General features: G+C 39.9%; 1 protein-coding gene across 2 annotated transcripts in view; it reads left to right on the top strand.

Moving 5' to 3' along the window:
- The window catches only part of dok7.S (docking protein 7 S homeolog), a 76,691-nt gene that overhangs the window by 19,294 nt on the left and 32,965 nt on the right, over window positions 1–24,432 (top strand). For both annotated transcript variants that reach the window (XM_018243021.2, XM_018243020.2), the window contains exons 5-7: window positions 13,727–13,846; window positions 19,720–19,818; window positions 20,856–21,730. In XM_018243021.2, the coding sequence (XP_018098510.1) occupies window positions 13,727–13,846; window positions 19,720–19,818; window positions 20,856–21,730 (1,094 nt within the window). The remainder of the gene's footprint in view (window positions 1–13,726; window positions 13,847–19,719; window positions 19,819–20,855; window positions 21,731–24,432) is intronic.

Raw genomic sequence — 24,432 nt, forward strand, 5'->3', positions numbered from 1 at the left:
CTATAGGAAGAATTGTTTAGAAGCCTGAAACCACGTGGGGGTTAATTTAATTCCAGCACAGCCGAGTATGCAGACTGCATGCCAAGGATCCCCAACCTTTTGAACCTGTGAGCAACATTCAGAAGTAAAAGGAGTTGGGGAGCAACACAAGCATGAAAAATTTTCTTGGGGTGCCAAATAAGTTCTGTGATTGGCCATTTGGTAGCCCCTATGTGGATTGTCAACCTACATTGAGGCTCAGTTTGGCAGCGCAGCTGGTTTTTATACAACCAAAACTTGCCTCCAAGCCTGGAATTCAAAAATAAGCCCCTGCTTTGAGGCCACTGGGAGCAACATCCAAGGGGTTGGAGAGCAACATGTTACTCACTAGCTACTGGTTGGGGATCACTGCTGTATGCAGAGTAGGAGAAGAAACAATGGTGGGAAATTAATTGTAAGCTACATTTAAAACAAGTGTCTTTATCTGCTCAGGGCAGTAGAACATGTCTTCAGTCATTACATATACTGTAAACCTGGGGTTGCAAACTTTTAGTTCTCCAAGTATTGTGAAAAAAAGTCCCAAAATTCATCCACCAGTGCAGCTGGCAGGGGATTGCTTGGTATTTTAGTGCTGCAAAAATGACTGAGGTGCAACTTGCTGTTCCTTGTTCGTATAATAAGGTTATTTAACTACATCTTCCATCTAAATGGCCCCCTCGTATCCAGATCAGCCCCCATAAATTTGTTACATGGGGCTTTAGCTTTTCCAACTGGGAAGCCATATATGATTAGTCTTCCAGCTTTCAAACAATTGGTGAACATGATAGGATAATAAGCAACTTCAGTAGGCTACAGAACAGTACTTTGGGTGCTGTCCAACTTTCGACATACAGTGGACTGAATACTTATTATGCGCTTGTTAAAGGACCAAGTTAAATTACAATGAAGATGCCATAGAAAGAAGTGCACATGCCCTTGCACAGACTGGAGGCCTTAAAAATCCCTTGAAGGGCCACATCCAAGTAAAAAAAGGGAAGAGAAAAATGTTACACATGGTAGTTTAAATAAAGTAAGAACATGAAATAGTTGGATTAGTTTAGTCAACCCCTGTAGAATGGATGGCTCATGTGCTACTTGATATTAGTTATTATGGAAGGGTGATAGATCCATCTGTGAAAAGGGCATGGCTTTCATTGGGGAAAACTACTGAATGGATACACAAACAAGGAAAGATAACCCCAGCAGCCTGTAACTGAGACATGTGACAGCTCTGATTTCCCCCAAAATAAACGCATGGCTAAAAGCAGGTGTCAAGCATCAGGAAAGCAAAAATAAAACAAAACACATTTTTTAAGTAATAGTCATGAGCCAATATTAATTATATGTGCATTAAAAAGCAAACCACTTATTGGTTAGTAATAATATTAATAAGCAATACAGATATGGGACCTGTTATCCAGAATCCTCAGGATCTGGGGTTTTCTGTAAGTTGGATCTCCACACACCGTCTACTAAAAAATCATTTAAATATTAATTAAACCTAATAGGATTGTTTTGCCTCCAATAAGGATTAATTATATCTTAGTTGGGATCAAGTACGAGTTACTGTTTTATAATTACAGAGACAAGGGAAATCAATTTTTAAAATGTTACTTTTGATTAAAACGGAGGGAGATGGACTTCCAGATCTTTCTGTATAATGGGTTTTCCAAAAATATACTGTATATATAATATATATAAAAGAAAACAAACACCAGTGGCGTAAATAGATGTTTCTGGACCCCACAGCAAATTTATGTTAGGGCCCCCAAAATATCCAGAGGTTGTGAAGTTGTACCAATACATATTGAAAGTGATCATTGAGTAGAGCCACATGGGGCCCCTATACCTCCTGGGCCCCCTGCAGCCGCAGGGTCTGCTTCTTCTGTAGTTACGCCCCTGACAATCACATCAGCCTGGTAACATCAGCTTCAATGATGGAAAAACCTAATTTTCTGCTTGAGAATTTAAAATTACGACTAAACTTAACTTCTCTACAGCTGCCCAGAGCACACTGAGCATGTGCAGTGCCTCTGACTCACAAAAGATGACCTTAAAAGATCCGAGATGGGGAGCTCCTGTAGACAACTTTGAAGGCCTGCATCATTACTTATTTTAGCCATACTCATTTGTATGTTCTCCTTTAAAGGTTGGTTGGTTCTATTGGTTCTCGTTTTAAGGACAAGGAAAGTCTTATTTTGCTTGGGGGTGCCAAAATGTAGGCACCCCCTAGTGATTGTTTACTTACTTACTGTCGGGGGCCTATCGCCCCAGTGGGGGAAGTCTGGACCAAGGAGGAAGCTTTAGGCCAAAGTTCAAGTTCACGGTAACAGACAAGGGTTCAGGAACAAACGTAGTCAAATCAAGGCAGGAGTTCAGAAGGCAGGCAGATAATAAGCAAAGTCAAGGTACAGGCAGGGTCAAGAGTCCAGCAATGCAATAAACACTAATTCAGGAACACCCAGAAATGCTTGAAACAAATCCTATAGTCGGGCATTGAACCGGTGTCCTGGGAGTCCTTTTATTTTGAATTTGGCGTCCAAAAGCTGCGTTGTGACATCACGAAACCACACTGCGACCATGGGTGCCACCATCCTGGATTCTCCGCGGACGGGAGCAGGAGCACTCCTGACACGAAGGGGCAGATTTACTAAGCTCGAGTGAATAATTTGAATGCAAAAATATTCAAATTCCGAAGTATTTTTTTGGGTACTTCTACCATCGAATTGGTCAAATTAGATCGAATCAAATGATTACAACGATTCGAAGTAAATATAGTTCGACTATTCGACCATTCGATAATTGAAGTATTGTCTCTTTATAAAAACTTCGACTTCATACTTCGCCACATTAAAGCTACCGGAGTGCAATGTTAGCCTATGGGGACCTTCCAGAGCACTTTTCTAAGTTTTTTTTAATGGAATAAAAATCATTCGATCGATCGCTTAAAATCTTTTGAATCGTTCGATTCGAAGGATTTTATCGTTGTTCGAATTCCAAGGATTTTACTTCGGGGGTTGAATTCAAGGGTTTTTTAACCCTCGAAATTCGACCCTTAATAAATCTGCCCTTTAATGTACTTACTTTCACCGGCTGGTGCCTGGGGTATCACGTGGCTCGGGGTTCTTCCCGTGGGCACCACAGATTGATCCTCTTCCTGTCTGGGGTATCTCGTAAGTAAATACAACAACTTGGGGAGCCTTTCCTTCTCCTTTAAGAGTGCACAATTTACCCACAGCAGCACTCATGTTAAGAATTGAATAATAATTGAATAATATTTATTACAGTTAAGCAACCACAATGTTATTTCCAGCCATGAATAACAAGGTTGTGGGCTCAACAAAGCACGATTCACAGCTGGTGGGAACACAACTAAATGATGAGTGACAGGAATAGTGGAGGAGATCTGTGGGGTCCTTAGTGACAATCTGTATAGGTGGGCAGGGGGTTTACACCTACCAGAATACACACATTCCTAATTGTAACTGCTCATTCAGAACTGAGAGCTGCTGTGCATGGAGCGTAGTTGTAGTCATCTGCCTCTGGTAATGGCTTTTTACATAAGTCCCCAAATAAGGTAACTTCAAACTGTCTAATATCCGAGAACCTGTTTTAATGTGTTAAAAGCCACATTGCTCTCACAAATAATTATCCTCAATTTTTCAGGTATGAGCTGCAGAAGAGTTCTCTCTGGATAATTTGAGCATTACAATAAAGTAGCTTGTGGCTTTCTTCATGGGTTCACTGTGACTTCTAATTCTTGAATTGTTATTGTATTAAAGTTGCAGACATGCCTAAAATTTTCTATATAATATAATAAATCTCAGTCATTGCAATTTTCCTTTCCATAACTCACTGACAGTGGCTTCAGTAAGTAAAGAAGCAAAGCAAAGAGCAGTAATTATCTTGATCCAGGTTACCGCCATACGCATATTTATTTTGCTGCCAATACATGCTTTTGTATTTGGTGATTATGTACTCTGAATATAAAATTATAGAGGTATTAGAAGTCACTGAGGGGTTGTTCTGTGACCATATAAAGGCACAAGGCTGCAGGCTGAGTTATACAGGGAACTCTGAGTATCACTCATGTATTATAAGGGATAATGTACCCCCTACTGTAAATGATAAGGATATTAGAAGTCACTGAGGGGTTGTTCTGTGACCATATAAAGGCACAAGGCTGCAGGCTGAGTTATACAGGGAACTGTGAGTATCACTCATGTATTATAAGGGATAATGTACCCCCTACTGTAAATGATAAGGATATTAGAAGTCAATGTGATATTTGGTGACTATATAGGCACTAGGCTGTGGTTATACATGCAATGGAACCCCAATATGAATTATAATATTGATCATTATTTATAGAAGATGATAACATTTGTATAATATACAGTAACATTTTTGCCGAGTCATATGGCACCAGTGACATAAATAAACAGTCAATTACAAGTAATGACATGATTTAGTCCCGTTTTTAAGGATTTCTCGTAAGGCTGCTCATGTCTTTCTGGTCCTATAAAATGATGATTTCTTAGTTAAACAGTTACACTGTTGTTTCAAGAAAATGTGGCCACCTGAGCAAAACTCTGCTATGTACTGTATTCCGTTGCCTGGATTGCTGAAAACCTTCAAAGACTAATGGTATGTTGTGTCTGGGCAGCATGCTATTGGGTTATTTTTAGGTAGAAACCATTTGAAGAAGTCGCACTCTCAGATATTTGTCAGAATGTTCAATCGTCAGTGTAAAATGGAATGCATTTTTTCTTGAGCAGACATTTTACATGTTTTTTTTACATTGTATGGAGCCATTATTTAAAATTCTGCCTTGTTTATTAACATAAACAATCCCTGCAGCAGATCAACCTCAGTGTCCATGCGATCCCAGCACTTCCACAAACTTTTCCCAGCAGCAGCAGCAGAATCTCTATCCACATGACTTTACAGGTCACACATGATCGTCCCACCAGAGTCTCTACAAAATAAAGGAGATGCACAACGTCTTTTTCCGTTTTTTTTTTGGACAACAAAATACACTAACAAGATATGGAGACTTCAGCGCACAAACCAAATGGTCTCACAGCTGACTTGTCCTCAACATTGACAACAACATCTTGTTTGTGTATTTAGTTGCCCAAAAAAAAATGGAAAAAGAAGTTGTGGCACTTGGAGTGCAAATTGTAACATACAATTTGATGCTATTGGAACTGTCCATGTATGAGACCTCAACTGTGCAATTTGACCAATATAACGGTGGCACTTTTGCACTGCAGCTTATTGGCCAAAATAACCAACAGTTGGTTGTGTCTATGGAGTCATTTGGTGACTAGAGACATCATATATACTATACTCAAACAGACCTAACATCCAATCAATCAGATCCATGCAATTTGGTTATTTGTGTGTGTTACAAAATTGTCCAAATATTCATCAATTTGGCCAGTAACAAAGCCCAAAAGCATGTCCCACTGTATATATGTTTGAGATGGTGTAACTGCATTGCACAACAGTGAAAACGAGTTCTACTTCTGCATATGATCACACACTTCAGTTCAGATCAGATTCCCAAACTGCTAAATATAGCCTCACAGTTATAATGTGCTTGTTAACTAACTCTGTACATGTTGGCAAGTTGCTGGCTAAGAACAAATAGGGAAATGTATTTAAAGACACAGAATCAGCATTGTCCAGAGTCGAACTGGGGGAGGGGAGGGTCTGGGCCATCGGGGCAACCCCCCTAAAGTCCCCTTGCCAGTAGCAAATCCCCCAGCAGCGCATATTTGCTTTACACACATCAATTCTTTATGTGATCGGGTTGTGTAGAGCGGGTGTGAGCCGGCAGGGGACCATGAACACTAGGGCCCACAGAGTTTTTCTACTTGTCTCTACAGTCAAGTCGACACTGGCATTGTCTGCAAACCCACAGCAACCAATCAAATGCTTGCATCCTGGGGACAGCAAATGGTACCTGCTAATTAATTGACATGGGTTACTAGCCCTAGAACACACTTTGCAACTTTTATTACATTTCCTATATTATTCTTGTCAAAATTAATAGGGGGGACCATTAGATAAGAGAAATAAGCCAAATAAATGTTGACAAAGAGACCGAAGAAACCAGTGGGCTGAGACTCCCAAAAGTAAAAAGTTATTTTAGGGTGCATAATAAAAAAAAATTCTGCAGATATAGGTTTGGGATCCATTATCCGGAAACCTGTTATCCAGAAAAGCTCCAAATTACAGGATGGCCGTCTCCCATAGGGGTAAATTTATCAAAGAGTGAAGTTCCGCCACTAGAGTGAAATTCCGCAGCTCTCCATTCATTTCTATGGGATTTTGAAAGCTGTATTTATCAATGGGTGAAAGTGAAATTTCACCCTTTGATAAATACGCCTTTAAAAACCCCATAGAAATGAATGGGAAATGGCGGAATTTCACTCTAGTGGTGGAACTTCACTATTAACTTCACTCTTTGATAAATATACCCCATAGACTTCATTTTAATCATATCATTAAATTTTTACTGTGTTTTTTTTTTTCTCCATTATAATAAAACAGTAACTTGTACTTGATCCCAACTAAGATAAAATTAATCCTTATTGGAAGCAAAAAAATCTTACCGAGTTTCTCTAATGTTTAAATTTTTTTAGTAAACTTTAAGTATAGAGAACAATATTACAGGAAAACCCCTTATCCTGAAAACCCCAGGTTCTGAGCTTTCTGGATAACAGATCCCATACCTGTATTAAGTATATTACTGTAACATTAAAAGGAAAACTTCCCATTTTGTACAGTAAGTTTTGGTTTTACCACCATGAAACACTGTATTTCACCAAGCCAGTAATAGGATGCTTTTATTTCCCACCTGGAAAGGCATACCTTTGAGTTTACATGAAAATTGGGCTCCCAGTCATACACTATGGGGGGTGGGGAATATATAAAAATATAATATATATATATAATTTCTCATTATTTCGAAAATAAAAATTTGACCTTCTCCCAACCACAATTTGGCTTAATTTACTAACAAAAATTGGACGTGCAGGAAAAGTCTCAACAAAATTGTGTGACAATTCGACTGGTGCAACTTTCTTTTTAATTGTTGCCAGAAAACCTTGAAGTTTTCAAAAGAAAACCAGCGATCAAACAGCCAGAAACCATTGAAGATCAAGAGGGCAAAAAACATCTTCGAATTGTTAAAGGGACATCTGCCATTGACTTTTACAATTGACTTTTACATGACTTCGACAGGTTTTAGCTGGAGTATTTTCAGATTCTTTAGTAGCTTTGGAGCATAATAAATCAGGAAAAATGTGAGGTTCTTTTCCTCTAAAAATTCTAGTTGCTCCCCCTTATAGGAGAACTAAACCCTAAAAATAAATAGGGCTAAAAATGCCATATTTTATATAATGACCTTATTGCACGAGGCTAAAGTTTCAGCTTGTCAATAGCAGCAATGATCCAGGACTTCAAACTTGTCACAGGGGGTCACCATCTTGGAAAGTGTCTGTGACACTCACATGCTCAGTGGGCTCTGATTGGCTGTTGAGAAGCTAAGCTTAGGGCTCGTCACTAATTATCCAGCAGAAAATGAGCTTCCCCTGTAATATAAGCTGATGCTACAGGTTTGCTGATTATTAAATTCTGATGCTAATTGCACTGGTTTCTGTGCTGCCATGTAGTAATTATCTGTATTAATTACTAATCAGCCTTATATTGTGACATTTCTATTCTATGTGTACTGTATATTGTGAGTGGGTCCCTAAGCTCAGTAAGTGACAGCAGCACAGAGCATGTGCAGGGAATCAGCAGAAAAGAAGATGGGAGCTACTGGGGCATCTTTGGAGACACAGATCTTTACTGCTAAAGGGCTGTGGTTGCCTTGGGCTGGTACAGAAGCACAAAACATCATGTACAACACTTCTAGCCTACTTCTTTAGTTTAGCTTTCCTTGTCCTTTAAAAACTCAACGAGACGAATTTGAGGCTTAATAAATAGGCCCCTATGGGTTGCAAGCAAAGTACACGACATCTCTTTATTTCAAGGAACAAATCTCAACCTTTATCTCAATGACTCTTTTTGCTTATAGCTCCTTTGACATACCCTCACCTACAAACAGTTTAAACAATATATCCATACATTGCAGTATATTTAAGGCCTACTATGTCTAACAAATCTATAGGTAAACATTAGAATTTAAAGATCCGAAAAAAATCCTTGCTACAGATTTTGACTTGATGGTAAAAATAGATATTACATTGATCTGTATCCATAACTCGTAGGACACACAGAAACTTCTAGCGAAACTTCATTAGGTTTGTGTCATGTTATCCTACCTTGTTAGACAGCAATCCTTAAACCCTTAAGCTCTGTACACGTTATATTAGACGCTCAATGTACAAGCCAAGAGCTCAGTGGATTAACTGATTAATTCATAAGGTATGGAATAGATTTTTGCAATATCGCCAGGATATTTAGGGAAGTAGTTACAGGAATTCTCTTTAATTAACTTTGTGTTGCCAGCAAAGCAATTGGTCTCCTCTAGGGCGACAAAAAAAGGTTGATGGTAATGCTATGCTCCAAGACACCATTAGACACAAGGACTTCCAGATAAAAAGGAAGGTTAGAACAAGAGGTCATGCTTTGAAGTTGGTGGTAACATGTTTCAGAACAAGATTCGAGGGGGGTAGATTATCAATTGTGCTCACCTCCCACTTTCTAACATCACCCTTTCTCTGAAACAGTCTTTTAAAATAGGGGGAAATTAATATCATCTGAATTTCAGCTAAGGATATTAGTAGTATGAAATAAGTATCAGCTTACATACAGCTAAGCCTTCATCCTAGAAGGTGTTAACAGCCAGGATTTTGATAAGAGCTGAATGGTTCTTTAATTGCTCAATTGCAAGTGCCAATGTAGAGAATTAGTATAATGAATCTCCCTTCTCAGTTTTGAGAACTACAGCATTCTGGAAATCCCCTCCTCAATGTTTTTCACAAGATAAAATTATAGAAAAAAAAAAGTACCCATTTGGGCAATGTTTATCGATAATCAGTTATTCTGTTCTGTTTCTAAACCTGTAAAAATATGACAGTTTATTTGCAAGTGTCACATGCAGAGACAGTTCTGTTTCTATACGTCACAATTTTGAATGTCACACGGACACCAATGTTGTACATTGTCCTCTCCCTCCTCTCGTTTTTTGTCAATTGATTGAAAAAAAATTTTTTTTTTTCATTTAGTTTATATGAACATAATCACAGATATTAGTAACATTATTACTAAGAAGTTCCTGGTTCCTAACCTGGTTATATCTTTTTCCTTAAGTTTTCCTTTTGCTATAGTTCAGGGACCCCCAACCTTTTGAACTCGTGAGCAACATTCAGAAGTAAAAGGAGTTGGGGAGCAACACAAGCATGAAAAATGTTCTTGGAGTGGCAAATAAAGGCTGTGATTGGCCATTTGGTAGCCCCTATGTGGCTTGCCAGCCTACATTAAGGCTCTGTTGGTGGCAGTGCACCTGGTTTTTATACAACCAAAACTTGGAATTCAAAAATAACCTCCTGCTTTGAGGCCACTGAGAGTAACATCCAAGGGGTTGGAGAGCAACATGTTACTCACTAGCTACAGGTTGGGGATCACTGTATAGATTACACAGGAACATTGGCCAGCTGCTTGTTGTAGTTCCCATCATTTTCACCTTCCATGAGACCATGGGGTTGGGTGTAAAGACAGCACTGCCCTCCTCCCCCCCAGCAGCAACCAAAAAGCACAAATTTCATGAAAGCAAGTTCCTTGTTTCTATAAAAATGGAAAGAATTTAAAAACCACCAAAAAAGAACCCCCCATGAATATGAACCATCTTGGAGTAAGTCTACAACATCTACTCCTTTATTAAACACACTTATTTTGAAGGAAATTCAGTCTAATTGTGCTAGCTGCCCAGGCAGGTTTTTTTTGTTGTGTTGAAAATTCAATTAAGAAACTGTTGAGGTGGAGGCTTGTATTTGAGATTGACAAATCATTTTAATTAAAGAAAGTAGGTAAAGATGTGATCTGTAAAAAAACAAAAAAGGCTGAAATGTGTTTCACAGATACTTTATTCTTGACGTGAAATAATATGATGCAGTTTGTCACAGAGATTGCCAGAGCTGGTCTGGGCTCCAATCCAGAGTTCAAGCATAGGTCTTGCCCACAGTGCAGGGCACCAGTACTTGGATCTCTCAGCTTTTGAATTATTCAGCTGAAATACACTTCTTACATTATCCGCTAAATGTGGCAATTAGACACTCAGCTGCCGGAGATGCCCCTTAAGGAACTGTTTTTTTATACTTCAAGCCCCTCTTTGTGGTGCAGTGTTTGGTGAGGATCCATCATATCTTATTTTGATGCCACGGGTGCATGAGAACATCAAGATATCCTACAGTATATGTAAAGTACTGCTGGTAGGGGTTCAAACCAAGGACTTTCAGGTTCCAACTAGTCTTCCTTAACCACTGGGCAGGGAAAGCAATAGCGTCTGACTTTGCCATGTAGTGTGATGAATGCCAGCAGGCTCATTTGCCAGTAAGGACAAGCCAATCATTGGCTTTACAATGACTTCAGTTTTCTCTCATTCTTGCTTGAGCATTTGCCTCACTGTCTATAGTCTAATCTAATCTATAGTATAGATATGGGTATATATAGTTTATGTGAGTGTATAGAGGGGTCAGTGTGAGTGTGAGTTTCATTTGGAGGGGTTGAACTTGATGGACTTTGGTCTTTATCAACCCGATTTAACTATGTAACTATGTATGTAACTGTCACTTGCCCATAGCTCTGAATTTCCTGACTCAAGTTGACACCAGAACCTGTACACCTGACCTTTGTCTGTCCTGGACCTGTGTGATGTTTGTTGCTTGTCCCACTTCTGATAAACCTTTGCCTGATTTGCCCTCGTATTGCTGTCCTGTACACCCCTAACTCCATCCTGCTCAATTGCCTTGAACTTCAACATTTCTGTCCTTCCAACGCTCTTCTTTATTCTCCTTTTATATTTCTGCTGCTTCCTCAACCTGGTTCCCGTTTCTGGTGATTCACCAATACATGTAAGGTCATCCATGCCAATACAGTCACAATAATACTTAGGATAGCACACTGAGGGGGTTATTGAGCAAGCTCAGAATATCCGAACCTCTAATAATTCGTAGTTTTCGGAGTAAAAAAAAAACCGACAAATTAGTCCGTTGATCTAAAAACTCTGAATCTGAAACTCCAGCGTCTAAGAGCTCTCGAGGTCCTGTATAATTCAATGGAGAAGGTCCCAGTGTCTGTGCTGATGTTCATACCGATATCCAATGAGTTTGTGGTTTCTGTGCAAAAAGATTTTTTTGTAGTTTTCGTAGTTTTTTGCGCAGAAACCACAAACAGTTCAGAATTTTCGGGGAAAGCTTTTGCCTGATCTTACTTTTTCGGGCGTTTTAAGGTCCATTCGGGCAATCGGAGTTGCTCGGATTTCTAACTTAGAAATACTGAGATAAATGCGGACCTTGATAAATAACCCCCTGAATTTCAGGCTGGGATTCTAGAAAAACCAAACAAACCCACCATTTAAAAACAACAATTATGACAACTGGATTTCTTGCATGGCTGATAACAAGGATGTGAATTACCTTTTAATACAAATGTAAGCCTTGCTTGTTTCACAGAAACCAGTCTTTTGAGCTGTTCTATTACAGAGTTAGGGGTGGTAGAGTAGAGTAAGACCTATCCTTTAAAATAAGTTCCTGGGACAACATAAAACTGAGGATATCTAATTTTCCCCCTGTTTTCTACCTTCTTTTAAATAGCGCTACCCTCTTTACAGTATACATCTTCTCCCATGGACAGCTTGGATAACCTTCTCTTTTCTCCTCTATATTTAACTTTAACTTTAGTAGTTTTGTGTACAAAGTAAAGTCAGTCCCAACCTGAGCAAAAAACCAAAACAGACGGTTTTTGAAGTGCACATTGAGTGCGCCCACTGTGTGAGGTTGTTGTCCGCGAAAATAGCGTTGATAGTAACTTAAATTCGCAAAACTGTTTTGAGAATATTTTCTCCGCCACCAAAGTTGAGGTGTTAATTCAAATGCAGAGTGGGCACATAATATTCACAATTTGCGATTTTAAAAGCTCTTATAGGCATTTGCAGTACGAAAAAAAATTTCGCAAATCTGTTATAAATGTTACCATGTGCAGGGCAAATATATTCACTGTGCGGACCATTCTGCCCTGCGCAAAGTTTATAAATGAGCCCCACTGTCTTTTACGCTGAAACTACATAACTACTCTTTAAGTCTTCAGGAATCACAAATAGAACAAGAGAACTATGTTCAAGGTTCAAGAAATCTATGTACAACACTGGAACAACATTGCTAATTATATCCTATTGGTATGAAGCTGGAATGGTGCATTACTTTCTGTAAGGACAGCAACGTGGATAGTCTGCATAGCAAAACAGAGAGGGAATTTTTAATATGCGCTCCCTCTGGGGATAAATGCAATGGAATCATCCTATTGTCTGTCTTATCTATTATGCCATCTCTGGAAAGTAAGAAAAATAGAATGAAAGTTGCAAAGTTTTCACCAGGTCTAGTAACCCATAGCAACCCATCAGATATTTGCTTTCATTTGCAGTGGCCAGTAAATTATACAGTACCTGCTGATTTGATGTTAGTGGTTACTACACTGGTGAAAAACAAATCTCATATTATATTCCCTAACAGGTATTGGATCCATTATCCGGAAACCCTTTATCCAGAAAGTTCTGAATTACTGAAAAAGGCTTTCTCCCATAGACTCCATGTTATCCAATTAATCCAGATTTTAAAAAAGGATTTCCTTTTTCTGTGTAATAATAAAACAGTACCTTGTACTTGATCCCAACTAAGATATAATTAAAGGGCATGTAAAGGCAAAAAAATAAAATCCCATTTTTACTCTCTTTAATGAAAAAGAAACCTATCTCCAATATACTTTAATTTAAAAAAAAGTGTACCGTTTTTATAAGAAACCTGACTGTATGGAGTGAAATTCTCCCTTCATTTACTGCTGTGGATAGGAATTGTCAGACGGTCCCTAACTGCTGAGCAGGGAAACAATCATACTTATGAACAGCAGGGGGAGCCCCCGCCTTACTTCCCAGCCATACAGAACTCAAGCAGCTTTGTTTATGGCGATCCCTAAGCAGCCCAAACCACACTGAGCATGTGCACAGTCTTAGTCTTGCAAAGATGTATAACAAAGTTACAAGATGGTGACCCCCTGTAGCCAACTTTGAAAGCATAAATTATTTGTTTGATTAGGCTTGTGGTGCAGTAAGTTCATGTTTATATTTAGTATACAAAATACAGCATTTCTAGCCTTATTCTATTTTACACTTTACACGCCCTTTAATCCTTATTGGAAGCATTATTGAGTTTATTTAATGTTTATATCATTTTATAGTAAACATGGTATGAAGATCCAAATTACGGAAAGATATCCTGAAAACCCCAGGTCTCGAGCATTTTGGATAACAGGTCCCATACCTGTATTTCAGTCCAATACAAACCTGATTGTGGATACACTGATGGGGCATTTTTAATGACTTGTTTCATTATTACATATCTAGTAAAATGTTTATATACATCTTAGACGAAGTTTGACTTAAGACACATTTGATGTTTCTATTTATTTTTCCTTGCAGGGGCCGGTGTCTTTTTTCTTTCTTGCGCAGAAGGTGATCAGATCAGTTTTCTCTTTGACTGCATAGTCCGTGGCATTTCTCCAACCAAAGGTCCATTTGGGCTGCGACCCGTCCTTCCAGGTCAGTAGGGAAATGATAGAAAATACTATTTCTGACCTTTTGAGTCTCATATCATGCCAATAGGATATGTTTATTTCTACAGTTTAGTATTCAGCCTAATCCTAGCACTTTTTGCAAGATTCATAGTTGGCCAAATTCTATGGAGGTTAGTTATCAAAATCCTAAATGTTCTCACTATTTTCTGAAAACCACTCCGACTTTCCCAACATTTATCAATACATTTTCACGCACATGTCTTGTGGGGGAAAAGACTTGATAAAATCTGGCAAAAATCGGATTCATACGGTTTTTTTCGGATTTGTTGCCGAAAACGTTTTTAGATTTGACGCCCGAAACCATGAAATCTTCGGATTATTGTATAAAACCCAGTGCAGATCAGAATATCTTCAAAATGTCAACGCCCATTTACTTCTACATGAACTCTGCAGGTCTGAGTTGGAGTACTTTTTATTCTGACTTATTAAACACCATCAGATGGTTTTTTTCTGTGAAAAAATTTAGTTTTCCCCTTTAAAAGTCTGACCAGAAAAAATTGGAAAAAATAACCCCCTATGTGTTCAGACTACACTAAATCTAAACCATTAATATCACGAAACAGCGGAATTTGAGAATTTTTTATCCACAGCTGATCAAAGTTTTACGTTTCTCAAATTTGAATAGATACATTAGGATTTGGTTTTGTATCAGCAAATTTTTCTGTATTTACTGAATCCAAAAATGATGAATTTAGCACATATCTCCTGTGCACTTTGTGATTAAAGTCTAAAGTAGAATAAGGCTAGAAATGCTGTATTTTGTCTACTAAACATAAATATGAATTTACTGCACCAGAAGCCGAATTAAACAAATGATTTATGTTTTCGAAGTTGGCCGCAGGGGGCTGTCATCTTGTAACTTTGTATAACATCTTTGCAAGACCAAGACCTTGCACATGCTCAGTGTGGTCTGGACTTCAGTTTGGGAGGTTAAGCTTAGGGATCATCTTAAATTATCAAAACAGCAGAAGTCAAATAATATCTGTCAGACGCTGAAACAGCAAGACTGATTAATAATCCGAATATACAGACTGGACTGGGTCTGTGGATACAAATCTCTACACAGTCACCGGCTGCTCTACAGGGAAACAAACAAAGCTGCTCAAGGTCAGGGAAGTAAAGTGTTTGAAAGTATGATTGTTTCCCTGCAGAGCAGCTAGAGACAGTCTGAAGTTTACTATCTGCAGCTGTCAGAGTAAGTAAAACGAAGGGGGAATTTCCCTGCATACAGTCAGGTTTCTTATAAAAACAGTACACATTTTTTAACTAAAGTATATTGGAGATAGATTTCTTTTTCATCAAAGAAAGTAAAAATTGGATATTTTTTTGCCTTTACATCTCCTTTAAGAGATATGTAGAATGGAATATCTTCTTTCATCTCTGGCTCCAGGCGCAGTGCTGGAAGAGAAAAGTTACGGTGGGGAGGATGCAGGTGGGGGACAGAGGGAACTTTGGGCTGGGAAGAGGGGCCCTGGGGTGTGTGGGGCCCCAGTCTGAAGTTGTTAGGGGCCATATACTGCGTGGCAGACAGGGTACAAAGTGCGACTGGGCCGGCGGGACACTGGGAAAAAAAACGGTGGGTCCAGGTCCCCATGGGCCCCCACCGGCCCAGGCCTGCTCCCCTATCAGGTGGAACAAAAAAAATTTATATGCGGCACGGTGCGAGCTGTGCACATGCATGCACGCAGCTATCCGTTTCTTGCGCATGTGCACACCGCGGTTTTTGTGCATGTGTACGGGGTCCCGAGGTTAGGAACCCGGTGGGCCCCAAATGCGCCAATCCGACCCTGGCATTGTCAACAAGTGTCAATTTTTTTACAGAGAGTTATAAAATACGTAAGGGTGTAGTGGCACATTTATTAGCTGCCTAATATTATTCCATGTATTTAACTATTCTTGGTTACTGAGACATATGCACTTTAGAGTACGTTGCACAAAGGTCATACACATTTACATCTTTATGTTTATAGAAGCTGCAGATTAAGCATTAATAAAATTCATGGACTTCAACAAAGCTCTGAGCAGAGGAGAATTTTAATGAAAATGTTGCCATGCTTGTGCATATTCATCCCACCATACAGACACAAGGAAAATATCCTTTTTATTTATCCATATTAAACTGCAGCTTATCACTCAGGCTTCCAGGAAAAAAAATCAAAAAGTCGACGTCACAGACAAACAACAGAAGAGGCATATTTTTAATGGCACATATTTTAAGCAACAAGATAATGTATGGCTTAGGGAACTGAGGCATCTTTGATTGGGGACGATCGTGTCAAGTCAACCTGACCTCTCTAATATTCTTCCTCCCATTTGTCCTTCATGGAATCATGGGGCAAAATGAGACAGAGAGAGAACGGTGGCTTAAAGTCCCAGCCAAGATCTAAAGAGCATTTCGCTAGATAATTACAAACTAGCAACTGGGAGCTGGTGATGGATTCACAGGGCTGGAGACATTATAACTCCTATAATGAGGAATAGTATGCTACCTTATAACAACCCATGTGTTTGCATGTTCAGTAACCAAGCAATGGCTCTCTGGGTGGCCCACCAGCATTCTTCTGTCAATGACTTGGCTTTGTGTCCCAGCAATTCACTATTTCATACACCAGATGGAAGTCACAACAGCCTAATAGTCTACTGGTACTTTTACAACATCAATAACCCGTGTTGAAGAACATACGTGCCGGTGGGGGGGAGTTGGACAGAGTACTCAGGGGGATTTGTGGTCGATGGGGGACAGGGGCCCTGGGAGGTGTGGGCCTCTGATGTGACAGCTCTAGTGAGCCCAGACCCCCCCCAGTCTAAAGCTGAATACATATCAGTAAATAATGCCCTTTTACACACTTTCCTTTAGCCACCATTTTGTGGCACTCTGTGTGACACTCACTGATCACCTGACAGGAAGTAATACAGGTTGTAACTGGAAGTTTGGAAGTAAAAGACTTCAGGGTCGGACTGGGCCAACGGGACACTGGAAAAAAACCCAGTGGGCCCCAGCCAGCCCAGACCTGCTCCCTGATCGGTCGTTTTTTGCGCAAAGCGTGGGGCTCCCGATGTTTGGATCCTGGTGGGCCCCAAATGCACCAGTCCGACCCTGAGTACAGTGATTGAGGCAGATTAACTAAAGGGTTAATTTTCAACTGCAAAGGCCCCGCCACACTTTGCACCACTTCGTCAGGTGCAAATTCGCAACCACTACGCTAATTCATTCAAATGTGAAGTTTTGTCTCTGGGCAAATTCACTAAAGGGCACATTTTCACCTGCAAAATATGTCTTTAGTAGAGATGTTGGTGAAATTGCTGGAAGTGGCCACTTGTCCAAATGTCCAAGGCACCAAAATAAAGACATAAGAGACCCTCTAATAGACATGAGGCCACCCTTAAACAAATGTGACATGCCCCTGAATGGTTGCAAAAAAATGTTAACACAAAAATCTTTAATAGTTACTACTTTTGAAGGCAATCCCACTTTAAAATATGTGTTTCTATTTAGAGAGTTTTTTTACTTTTTGGCATACAGGATATGATGTCACTGATGTAGCTTCATTTTATCAGTTCGCCAGGTCTAAGGTGGCGAAGGAAACTCTGGCGAAAGAGGTAACGTTCTGTAAAATTTGCAGAATAACGATCGTTCGCCTGGTGATACGGCGCGAAACTACGCTAGTGACGGTCTCTTTCACTAGCGAACTGTCCTCAATGCCTGTTAGTAAATTGTAGATGTCCATGCGGATGGGATTTCTGGCGAATTTTCACTAGCGACGGCCACTTCTGCCCCATTGGCAGATATAATCTAGCATGTTTGTGTACATTTAAACCTATTTTTTTCCAGCATAAAAATATTTCATGCAACTTTATAAATACAGTACGTGCCACTTAGCAGAATCTATACATTATATGCCCTACATGTCACGGTATGCGAGAGTGTGTACGGCTGTAACAGAAGTAGGCAGGCGACATGTTACCCAAATCAATGAACAACTGAACATTCCGGGAGAATTACCACGTACTAAAATAGTGCCTGGTAAAAAGAGAAACTTGCAGAGTTTAATTTCATTTGCCGTCTGATTCAGACATTCCTAGGGATGTGCCATTAAAAAACATTTTATTTGTGGTTGGCACAGCATGTTCCCAAGTCATAATGCAGAAAGTTTTGTGAGTCTTAATTATCAGCTTGATTCTTAAATGATATCGCACACTTTTATGTGTAGGTGCCGCTTGCAGCCGAGCTGCAATTCACATTCGTTTTTTCATTTCCACTTAAAGTAACTGCTGGTGGTCTATATTTGCTCTGTGTTGTAGATTAAGGTCTCAGACTACTAAACAGTAGTAAAAATCTTCACTTGTTTAGCACTTTAAAGTGTGTTCATTTACTACAACCTGGAAATGTGCAAGTACTCATTTACACCCATCTTCACCCGCACACACCTCATCCCTTGCTCTTGGATCAAACCCTATATTCATCCCCCCGTATGCACTCTAGCTCTGCAGCTCTCCAAACACTCTCTTCCACGTAGATTACCCCTCCAACTGTGCTCCAAACCTTTTGCATCTGAGACACAAGCCTCTTCATGTGCCCACCCCTAGTTCTGGTGCTACCCTGCCCTCTAACGTCTGATTAGTGTACAAGTTAGGGGTGGCATAGGGGATGCCTGCATGCCACCACGTTTGTGTCACGTGACTTCCCAAGTGTAGCTCTATAAACACTTGGGCAACGTTTAACCAACTACTTTTAGAGGTAGACATCATAGGGCATTATCTTCTTACTTAGTATATCTACTATTAGTAATTCTACAGCAACTAGACTTGCTGAGTAATCATTGAAGATGTTTTACTACTCATCCAAGCAGCTTCTTCAGTTCAGTTCATAAGAAGCTGCTCAGATGAGTAGTGAAACGTCTTCTATGATTACTCAGCAAGTCCAGTTGCTCTAGAATTACTTATACTAGATATACCATGACCTGGATAAATGAGAATCTTCATAGTCTTCTTACTGAGGTTCCACAGCACATCCACCCCAGACACTAACATAGTCAAAAGAGACAGAATCATTTGCTCCCATTCTTTATATCACTGATCCCCAACCAGTGGCTTGGGCGCAACATGTTTCTCCTCAACTCATTGAAAGTTGCTCCTAGTAACCTCAAAGCAGGTGCTCATTTTTGAATTCCTGGTTTGAAGGCAAAATTTAGTTGCATAAAACATGTGTATTGCAAAACAGAACCTCCTGTAGGCTGCCAGTCAACATATGGGCTACCAATGGTCAATCACACATCATATTTGGCACCCACAGGAAAGTTTTTCATGCTTGTGTTGCTCGCTAAGTTCCTTTACATTGGATTGTGGCTCATGGGTGAAATAGGTTGGGACACCAGATTATATAGACTAGGATAGGAACCACTAACACTACCCTTGGACCTACCTATGGGAACACATTTCTACTCAATGGCATAGTTATGATGGTTACACAGGTTTTCTGTTGAGACAAAGTAATAATGTAATATATTACATAACATTAATAACTGCAGTCTCCAGAAAATATAAGTTATGTTCCGATGTTTCGGTCGATAGGCAAGGAATGGGTACTGACAATAAAAAAGAATGTGAGCCCTTGGTGAGAAAGTCTAATTACCTTGCCTTGGTTTAAAGGGGGATTCATATAGTTTGGCAAGTCAACAGCCAACGCCAGGCAACTGCCAGCATTTTCTCTTAGGTATAAATTTAAATACAAAGTTCTGTTCTGTTTACATCTTTTGAAAGGAGAAACGCAGGCAGAAACAGTCCTGTTTAGTTTTGTATGTTATGGATTTAATCCTATTTTGTGGTTTTGTTTTCCAGATCCTAACTTCAATCCCGCCTATATGGAGGAGCGAGTGGCGCATGAAACCCTGCAGATAGAGAAACGTCTCAGTTTGCTGTCTCATCACAGTCTGGGAGGTAAAATGGTACCTTGGCTCCCAAGTTATCATCATTGACTTATAAAGCACTGGGCAGTTTGTATAGTGCCATAGAGTCTCCTATGTCCTATAAAGGGACATATATAACCATATTTTTCGACTGGGAATGAAAAAGGTATTTTTAACAAAGAGCTTTATTTAAATGCTTTTTATAATAGTTTTCAAAAGGGAAAATTTCTTGGCCTCTGCCCCTAACCCACCCCCAGCTGGTAGGGATGTAGCGAACTGTTCGCCCGCGAACTAGTTCGCGCGAACTTCGACCGTTCGCGTCCGCCGAATGTTCACGAACGTTTGGGAACGTTCGCATTTTGAGTTCGCGTTCGATTCGAATACAAGTCGTTCGACCATTCGACCATTCGAATTCCTTCGACCGCTAAAAATCGAACGATTTCCATTCGTTCGAACGATTGTAAGCATTCGATCGAATGAAAAGCATTCGATCGAATGGCTTCGATCGTTCGATTCGAATGAAAATCCTTCGATAGAATGATTAAAATCCTTCGATCGTTTGAATCGAACGATTTTAGCGGGTGTTCGAAGTTCGCGAACTGTCCGCGAACGTTCGCATTTTTTGCCGGTGTTCGCGAACGGCGTTCGCGAACGGCGTTCGCGAACACCAAATCGGCAGTTCGCTACATCCCTACCAGCTGGTGACATCAGGACTGGGCAAAGTAATAGGGCAGATGTCAGAGAGGGGGAAGAATAAAGTTGGCCATAGCGATGTTGCCAAATTAATTGATCTCTACTCGATATGCCCACATTGAGGTGGAAGATATCAGGCTGATCCGATCGTGGGCCCTAGGGCCCAATGATCGGATCAGAATGGAGGCCATTCGGGGGTGGTCGGATAGTGGGACCGCATCAACGAACAGATGCAGCTGCGATCCGACGGGCTCAATCGACATCTGCCTGACTTTTAAGCATCATTCTCAGTTCTAGCCATGTCTATGTATCTATCTGTAAATCTGTATATCTGCCCACAACAATGATTTTGTTTTTTTACATATTTTATGCCAGGAGATGACAGAAGTTTGTCCAGCTCTTCCTCGGACACCAGCCATTCAGATGCCAGTGCTGGGAGCAGACTTACCATTTGGCCGGAGGCTTCTTCAGCCTCGTCAGCCAGTACTTCAGCAGAGAGTCATGGAATGTCAGCAGCAAAGGGCAGTCACCTCCGGGATGAAAGAGCTCATGCTGAGGTTCACCGTACTGCTAAACCTCCTCAGAAATCGGTACAGTCTAGGCAGCTGCAGGATATAGGTCGTCAAAGCTCCTCCGACAGTGGCATAGCGACGGGAAGCCACTCTTCCTACTCTGGGAGCTTTTCATCGTATGCTGAGAGCCTGGACATTTGCCAGAGTGAAGAGTTTGGTTCATTGCTAAGCTTACCATTGAACTTAGCTGCAGATCAGAATGTATGTACTTGCCAGCCTGTTGATTCACATAGAGGCTCTGAGTATCACATTCCGGGCTTTGTCAGACATCTTTATGACACACCCCGAAGTGTATTACATGGCGCTGCTAGAGATACTCTGCCCAAGAGTTCAGATTCCACATTATCCCAGGACCATTCACAAGCAACTCATGGCATTACTGATGCTAAGCAATTGCTAGCACAGATGGAGACAAAAGCCACCAGTGAACAAGGCCACGACTGGAGTAGACACCTTTCCTTGCATCAAGAGAGCAAGGACTCCGCTGAAGAAACCTATGTGGATTTTGTTCCAAAATGGACAACTACAAAACCACAACCGCAGATGCCTGAGCCAAAGAGCACTGATTTGGAACCACCATCTGCTGGAACCTCATCCGACACTTGTGAAATATGCAGCCCTCAGCCTGGGATTACAAGAGCGCTTTTTGCATCATGCCCAGTCTGTGGAGGGCTAAAGGTAAAGCAGCTCTAGTAACTCTCTTGCAGTTTGTTGCAGTTTTAATTTTAAAATCAGAGATCTGATTGGTTGGATGGGACTACAGGTTATGACAAACTTTGCTGTGTATGTTTCCCTGTCTGTCTGAAATCTTCTACTTTATAATATCATTGAACTAGAATTGATTGCATTAGAAATGAAAGAACTTCTTATGAGTCAAAGCTCTTTAAAACATCTGTATTCCTGCACCCATGTGATCTAAAATGTTTTCTAAACCCTCACTGCTTAAATTCCGTGTGTAAACTGCTTTCTCTGGCCATGCAGGTTGTTCTGTTCTGCACCGCCACTATTCTCAGCTGGCCTGGATTTCTTCTGTGTGAATGCGCTTTTGATTTAGACTGAGTGTTCCATTTCCAGTTCTTTGTCATTTAGTATCGTCCTGTTTTCTCTGGAGATATACTTGCTTAAAGGGCATGTAAAGGCAAAAAAATAAAATCCCATTTTTACTTTCTTTAATGAAAAACAAACCTATCTCCAATATACTTCAATTAAAAAATGTGTACCGTTTTTATAAGAAACCTGACTGTATGCAGTGAAATTCTCCCTTCATTTACTGCTGTGGATAGGAATTGTCAGACAGTCCCTAACTGCTGAGCAGGGAAACAATCATACTTATGAACAGCAGGGGGAGCCCCGCCTTACTTCCCAGCCATGCAGAACTCAAGCAGCTTTGTTTATGATGATCCCTAAGCAGCCCAGACCACACTGAGCATGTGCACAGTCTTAGTCTTGCAAAGATGTATAACAAAGTTACAAGATGGTGACCCCCTGTAGCCAACTTTGAAAGCATAAATTATTTGTTTGATTAGGCTTGTGGTGCAGTAAGTTCATGTTTATATTTATAAAAAGCAGTTCTAGCCTTATTCTATTTTAGACTTTACATGCCATTTAATCATCACCCTTGGGTAAAACCAACATCAGCCTGAATTTTTATACATTGCGGTGTGGGGAGGTGTTCAGAAGTTTCTCTGAAACGGAGATGATTTGCCTTCACAAAAGGATTAATTATCTAAGCATAGACTTTGATAATGACAATAAGGGAAGACAGGAGACCATCAAACTTACGTCTGGTTGAAACCTCATAATCCTTAAGGTTCACATAATTTTGCCAATGAAAATGGCGAATCCTGAAGTAATGTAAATATTGTACGGATATCACTTTTAAAAATAAAATTTTCATTATTGTGTTTTAGTAGGACTGGTAATAATCAAATAGCATTTTATGCAAGATTAAGTCACTAAAGGATTGTCTCCCACCACTCTATAAATCCCATGCCAGGTTAATATGCAAAAGTCCCATGGCCTTGCTGGGTGTTAAAAATGTAAGTTGTTCATCAGCTTGTTGTTTAGATTTTTTCCAATTTTTGGTCTGGGGAGAAAATGTGAATTTTTTTCATACCGCTTGTAGAATTCCAGTAAATGTCATTGCTTCCATAACCTGCAGGTAGCTATAAAGTAGGCTTCACTTAACTTACAAGCAAATTATTTTCCTTCAGTTCCAAAACGTATTGCATTATCAAACAGATGGTTTAGAGTTGGTACAATAGGGGCATCTGCTCATGGGGTAGATGGGTGCAGTGGCGAAATCCATAAATGAATGGACAGTAAAAAATTGTTGTTTAGACCAGTCATTCTATTAGTAGCAAAGTAACACATAAATATGTCATTATGTAACAGTTTGGCAAATAATTTGTAGATGAACCTACTGGGCAACGATCTGTGTATTTTTTTTTATATAATATCATTCCCTTGAGATGGCTTATAGTACAGGTATGGGACCTGTTATCCTTGGATCTGGGTTATTTATCAAAATCGGAAAAGTTCTCACAATTTTCTGAAAACGACTCCGACCCACCTATTTATAAATACATTTTTCTGTAAAAAATTGTGAAAAAATCTGAATAGTACACATTTTTCAGATTTGTTGGTGAAAACTGACTTTTTCAGATTTTACACCTGAAACCTGCGCCTTTTTCGGATTTGACACCCGAAAACTACAAATCTTTAGATCATTGAACGAAACCCAGCGCAAATCAGGATCTCAACGGGACACCTGCCATTGACTTCTACACAAACTCGGCAAGTCTCAGTTGGAGTACTTTTTCATTCGGACTTTTAACACCATCTGGGGTTTTTTCCTACATAAAAATTGTGTAATTGTGCAAACTCACTGAACAGTTATGTCCCATGTGGCCCCCCTTAAAGTCACTGACTAACTCAGAGTTAGAGAGCTGAAAAGCAGGAAGTAGTGTTCTGGCTATTATGTTACACATCCAGTCACTCCAGCCTTTATACATTACATTTTTGGCTAACTAACTATATTAGAAACATTTTTATATTGCACAGCCTATCTATTTTTATTTTTATACTGAACAATTCTTTTATGGAGGACCTATTGCAAAAATGAAAATTTGACATAAGAAACTTTCTGATTATAAACAATTGAAAATTCTCCGTTCCGTTTCTGATGTATTCAAATTTATTTTCTTTTTCCCTCTCTCACCATCTGTTTCTCTTCATTCTGTTTTCATGAAGAAGTCGGATGTCAGAATTTGATTGACAGTTAGATCCAATATATCTTATAGGAGGGGCTTCCTTTCCTAGCAGGTATATTAAAGCTTCCTCAAATTAGTGATTCCAGTACCAACAAAATCTAACAAAAT

Source organism: Xenopus laevis, chromosome 1S, assembly GCF_017654675.1.
Source record: "Xenopus laevis strain J_2021 chromosome 1S, Xenopus_laevis_v10.1, whole genome shotgun sequence".
NCBI classification, from domain to species: Eukaryota; Metazoa; Chordata; class Amphibia; order Anura; family Pipidae; genus Xenopus; species Xenopus laevis.